The following is a 6561-nucleotide window of genomic DNA, read 5'->3' as shown; positions in this document are numbered from 1 at the left end:
GATATGTTTCTGATATTTGGCGGTTTGGAAGAAGAGATGAGAGTAAAGTGTTACACTGATGCAAGCTTCCAAACGGATCGTGATGATTCACGGTCGCAGACAGGCTATGTTTTTACTTTAAATGGTGGTGCTATAACTTGGAAGAGTTCTAAGCAAAGCGTGGTGGCCCAGTCGACCACTGAATCAGAATATATAGCGGCTTCAGAAGCTGCTAAGGAGGCTGTTTGGATGAAAAAGTTCATTGCTGATCTCGAAGTTATACCAAGCATACAGAAGCCTATCGAGATATTTTGCGACAATACAGGTGCAATTGCTCAGGCAAAGGAACCAAGGTCGCATCACAGCACGAAGCAAATTCTCAGAAAATTCCATTACATACGGGAAGTTTTGGAAAGAGGAGACATCGTAGTAGAGAAAATTGATACTGATCAGAATCTAGCGGACCCGTTTACTAAGCCTATACCTCAAGTGAAACACGAGAAGCATGCAGATAGTATAGGTCTTAGATATGCTAGACAGTGGGTATGATTTTGTAATTTAGTAATTTGGTGCATTTTGAACTGTAAACAATATTTTATGTTTATTTGAATTTAATGGTTGAATGTCTTTTAAACTATTATATTTGTGTTCAAATATTAGTACGTTAGGTATCTATGAATATTGTATTCTAAAATGTCCGTAGTCTATCAGATTCGTGAGAACCAACCTGGTAAAAGACTATTGTGAATTAGATGGTTGATCCATATAATGGATACTCAAAGTGTTGAGAACCATATTCATTGATATGATTAGTTGAATCATATTGGGCGTAACTCGTTTCAAAATGATCTTCATGGATCTTAGTCATAAGACGTTTTGAATAGGTACGATCATTGTATCCTTAGACCTGCGGTACATACTAGAACTAACTTAAATGAATGGTTGCTCTTTGATTCTATCTAACGCTGTACGTAACTGGCAGTAATAAGGATAGTTTTGGGAATGATCTGAAGTTTAGTGGGAGTTGTTTGTAGCCAAAGGGATCTGTACTTCTATACTTAGAAGAAGAACACTCTGGCGCCTTTCGTTGATTTGAACTGGTGTTAAATGCGTGGCCACGCTCGAACTAGTAGTAGTTTGATAAACCACTTTAAATCAGGAACGAAATTAGAAATGGTTGAATAATATATGAGAATGAATATGATCCATGTCTCATGTTCAACAAGTGTTCAATACAGAGGGATAAATGAGTCGATAACCAGGGCTATAGTATTTGCATAACCAAAGGTTTGATTAGTGCAAAGAATTAGTTGACATAAATTTGTCATACCTTGTCGGGGGCAATATGATGCAGCTAGGCACCCACTATTGTCTACATTGAAACTTAATTGGCCAATCGACCAAGTGGGAGATTGTTGGATATAATGTTCAATTGTCGATTAAAATTCAACGTTACCGTCAAGGTACGACCCAAAGAGTTACACTTTGGGCAACGAACATTTCACGGTGTTTTAATCGTTAATCACTGGATCACGAAATAATAAGCGTAATAAAAGAAACTGGTAATTATTTAGAATAATTACAGTGAGCCAGATTAATATTATAATTAATTTGTTAATTATAATAAATTATATATATATATATATATATATTGTTAATTATTTAGATAATTAAAAAGGAGATACTTATTTTAATTATAAGATAATTATAAAGGAATTGTGATTAGATTATAATTCCTAATCCTTTATATCTTTCAATAAAAAGACTTCCATACTATATGATCTATCAAATGCTAGATAGATATATATATATAAAAAGGATATATGGAAGTTATATATAAAAAGGATTACTAATTAATCTAGAGATATACCTCTCAAGTTAATATATATATATGGTTCTGGACGTTGCTTTTGGATGAAAATTTTTCAATTCCTTTGATAGTGCTTTTGGAAAAGTCAACAAGAAACAGAAAACAATATATTTAACTTCAATTTGCGGAACTTCGATTTCGGTTTTTTATCGGCTGCCGCAAAAGGGAAAAAGGGAGAGGAGCAACAATTTACAAACAAATCATTTGTTTCTTTGATTACGCAAAAAGGTAAGTAAAGTTTCAAACTTTATTTTCTTTAGATTTAGGTTTCGTTTGAAATCGTTTCAAACGAACAAATCAAATTTCGTGGTCAACGATCATCTAGCGAGATCGTTCGTAGAACCAAGGTGTCTTTCTTGGATGTCACGATTCTTTAATTTTATTATAACCTGTTTTGATTGCAAGAAGATCACTGGTGGAATCGGTTTAGAACCGAACCTCGTGTACATGTTTTCCGCTGCGTTCAGTTTGTTTGACAAATTGATTAAAATTATTTTCCAATAGTTACACGAAACTTCCAACACAAACATCATGTGTGCTATTTCATGTGACTCACACGTTTTGATTGGTTAACCTTTCTATATATATTTGAATTAGCCAATGGTTGTCGCAATATAATGTGTGTAATTACAATTAAAACCTTTTATATTAAGACTGCTTCTAGATCTTAGGACTTGGTGTTTTTTCCTTATCATTTCCAAATAGTAATACATTTATAGTAGAATAATTCAAATATGATTAGATGGGCGGGACATTTATCAAAAAATCAAACTACTCGTCATATATTTGGGAGTTAACTCAACTTAGGGCTTTTTGTTTACCTTTTAATGAGGCCTTAATAATTCAGATCTCTTACTGGTTTAATACTTAATGATTCAGACTGTTTGTTTTCATAAGCAAATGTCTGAATGGTTCAGACATTTGTCTCTGAATGTTTAAGTATTATACTAAGTCTGAATGCTTAAGACCTCTTTCAGACATTTGTCTCTGAATGTTTAAGCATTATACTAAGTCTGAATGCTTAAGACCTCTAATCTGAATTGGTCAGACATTTGTCTCTAAACAGTTAAGCATTATACATTTATACTGGCTCTTCATAGTTCAGACCTCTTACTGGTTAGGTACTTAATGGTTTAGACATCTTACTGGTTTAGCACTTAACCATTCAGAAGTTGCCAAACGGCCCCTTAATTTTTGTTAAATGATGAAATGGAATTATGCTAAATAACGTGGTATATATCTATCCTTATTTTTATAACAACATAATATTTAAATTTATTTTAGAACACATCTGACTTTCTATATTATCCTTCTGCATAGTATGAAATTCTTATATGGGAATATAAATCACCACGATTAAGTTATGGACAAATTAATAACCTCAAATTGACTTATAATAAGAACAAGATTACAACTAGTTAATACCAAATGGCAATTTAACTTATTATATGTTAGATGTAAGCTAATATATATAAAAACAATATGGCTTGTACAAGCTATCAATATTCAAGACACACGACCTATGCAGCCTGCCATATCGGACTACCTATGCTCTCCATGCCACCATCCATAACCCATCACTTTGACTCATGTCAATGATCAAACATACCACCACCGGACCACCGTCGACCTCCACCCGAAGAAGCCACTTTCTCGGTTGTTTTGGCTGTTTCGGCGAGAAGACATGGCCCAAAGATGAAGTCAACTCAGGCAGCCGGCGGCGTTGTTGGAGCTCTAAGTGGAGATTGTTCAAGAAACCACCAAAGAAAACGGTCCCCGTTGACCTTACAACCGTCCCCGCGACATCCGAAACATCATGGGATGAGATTCAGGTAGTTGAAGAAAATGCAAACTCGATAAACAAACATGCGACATCCGGTGAACAAAAAGCCAGTCGGAGGAAATGGACAACGGCGGTCAACCGCCAAAAGGAGACAAAACCGGCCGCCACTTCAGCGACTCTCCCCGGCCTTATCACACAAGAGCAAAAAACTGTGACGATGGCACGCCCTTTGGTTTCTCACCCTTTGAAACCTTTGACTCAGTCAAAATCTATACCATCGTCTAAACAACAGAAGCATCTGCATGCTTCTGCTACAGGCGGCAGAGTTAACAGTGGGGTTCTGCACAGAACCCCACCATCAAAAGAGTTTGACTCTATAGTTGGCATGTCCATAATTTTAGTTATATTGGTTATACTAGTTTTATGGGGTAAGCTATGTGCTATTCTTTGTACTTCTGCATGGTTCTTTGTCGCGCCTCGGCTGGTGGCCGTCGGAAAACGCTCAGCCGCTGATAAACAACGGCCGGAATCCGGAAAAAATTTGGATTTGGAGTCGGAGGAGTACAAGAAAAAGGTGGTTTTGGAAGGACTTCTTCAAAGAAACCACCGGAAGGCTCTTGGTCGATAGTAGGTGATTATAAAATATAATTATTTGTTTTTTTTTTAATTTCGTTTTACTTTGTGGAATTTTCCTATGGTTTAAGGAGATAGAGGTTTTAAAAATTTGTACTAGAAATGGGTTTGAACTTTGAATTGAAAGTCAACATGAATGCGGGCACGTTAACGGGCACAGTCACACGGATGTTTAGTTTTATTTTTATCTATATACTAGAATTACGACCCGCCGCAATGCGGCGGAGATTCTTTAGTTATTACTAAGTTGATTTAGGACTCGCACGTTATGTTGAACCTGTCAAACGGGAAAAAATAGACGATGTAAAAACGTTCACCCAAACACGCATGTTGCGTCGTGTTAACTCGCAAAATTTAGAACGAAAAGTAAAAACGTTAAACCAAAGACGCACGTTGCGATGTGTTAAGTCACAAAATTTAGAACGAAGCATAAAGCGAAAAATTTGCGGAAAATGAAAACTATAAAGGACTAAAGTTGTAAGTAGAAAAAGTTGTGAGGATAAATTGCAAAAGAGATAAAAAGTTTTGGAAAAGTAAAAAAACAAATAGTTTTGGGTTAAAAGTAATTTATGAAATACTTTTGAGTAAAAAGTAAAAAAATCATTTTAAAAAAAAAAAAACCCTCAAAGATAAGGTTACAACAACCATATGCATAACCATTTTTTCTTTGAAAAAACACCCCCGCATTGCGACGGGGGGCATAAAACCATGTCAAATAGCATCAATGTCATACCATCGCAAGCGACCACCAACACTGAATTTGCGGCGAAAAAATGAGACTGAAACGTAAAACATAGAAAATAATAACTAAGTCGATTTAGGACCCGCACGTTATGACGAACTTGTCAAACAGGAAAAAAATAGACGACGTAAAAACGTTGAACTACACACGTACATTGCATCTTATTAACTCGCAAAACTTATGACGAAGCATAAAACTGAACGTAAAAATGTTGAACCACACACGCACGTTGCGTCGTGTTAACTTGCAAAATTTAGAACGAAGCGTAAAACGAAAAATTTGCGGAATAAGAAAAGTACACACGTACATTGCATCTTATTAACTCGCAAAACTTATGACGAAGCGTAAAACGGAACGTAAAAATGTTGAACCACACACGCACGTTGCGTCGTGTTAACTTGCAAAATTTAGAACGAAGCGTAAAACGAAAAATTTGCAGAATATGAAAAGTACAGGAGACCAAAGTTGAAAGTAAAAAAGTTATAAATTTAAACTGAAAAGATAAAAAGTTTAGAGCTAAAAGTTGTAACCCAAATAGTTTTGGGTTAACAATAACACATCAAATGTTTTTGGACTAAAAGTATAAAATCAACTTTTTTTTTTTGGAAACTCCCCAAACATAATTTACAACTCTTAATACACACAAAAGTTGATAATTTATATAGTGTATAATTAATTCAATTATTTGATTATTAATAATACGTACATATAATCAAAACAAAAACAATGAAACCGGTCATTGCTCGTATAGTGTATTCACATCACCTTTTACTTGAAACTGTGTATTCACATCACCTTTTACTTGAAACTGAAATTATATAAAAGTCCAATTTTTGTGTCTAAAATGTTTAAACATTTTTGTTAATGAAAAAGGTAGTTTTATCATTTTATGAGTATATAAAAACACACAATCACAATGTTGAAGCAAAAACTTGACGATCTTAACGTGATGGATAATACGAGGGGGTGACTTATACGGTTTGGACCCACTCAGTCAGGGCCGTACCTAGAGGCTTCTAAATCTAGGTAACGATCTAGATCCTCCAAAAAATAGGGCCTCAAGATATTTTAAAAATCGTCATATAGCATGTGTACATGTATTAGCCGAAATAAATAATCATTTTTTAAATAAAAAAACTTAATTTCAACTCCAACCAATATGCAATTCGTATTAAATTTAGGTCGCCGTCGTTATTCTCACTAGCTGTTACGTCGCACATGCCCATTTTCCTCAATGGTGTCGCTGTTTCGGGAAAATTAGACGTGAAATTAGGGGAAATTAATGGTGTCGCAAGGATAATCCAGGTTGGTTAATGACTATTTTTCATAGTAATCTCTATATATTGTGATTCACTTAATCACTGTTCTCCCTAAGTTCCTAATTGATACTTTGAATTTTAATATTGTGCTTGCGACTGAGACTTAGAAGGAAGAAAGCATAACCGATGTTTTCTTTATACCCACTCAAAGGGCCTCACCTTTATAGTTTGCTTAGGGCCTCCAAAAACTTTGGAATGACCCTGCACTCGTGGTGGAGTAATATCGTTCTTCGCC

The 6561-nt window shown here is 35.1% G+C and overlaps 1 protein-coding gene across 1 annotated transcript; it reads left to right on the top strand.

The window, feature by feature from the left end:
- Nucleotides 1-3341: 3341 nt before the first annotated feature.
- On the top strand, nt 3342-4410 carry LOC110923396 (uncharacterized protein At5g23160-like). The gene has a single exon (XM_022167498.2). It carries the CDS (start codon nt 3439-3441, stop codon nt 4258-4260), a length of 822 nt encoding a protein of 273 aa, XP_022023190.1. The 5' UTR covers nt 3342-3438; the 3' UTR covers nt 4261-4410.
- The last annotated feature ends 2151 nt before the right edge of the window (nt 4411-6561 follow it).

This window comes from Helianthus annuus, chromosome 17, assembly GCF_002127325.2.
Source record: "Helianthus annuus cultivar XRQ/B chromosome 17, HanXRQr2.0-SUNRISE, whole genome shotgun sequence".
Classification (NCBI taxonomy): Eukaryota; Viridiplantae; Streptophyta; class Magnoliopsida; order Asterales; family Asteraceae; genus Helianthus; species Helianthus annuus.
Note: the sequence above shows the minus strand (reverse complement) of the source record. Positions and strands in the feature narration are given on the sequence as shown.

Coding starts and splice junctions, on each gene's coding strand:
- LOC110923396 (XM_022167498.2), top strand. CDS start 3,439: ATGTCAATGATCAAACATACCACCACCGGACCACCGTCGACCTCCACC.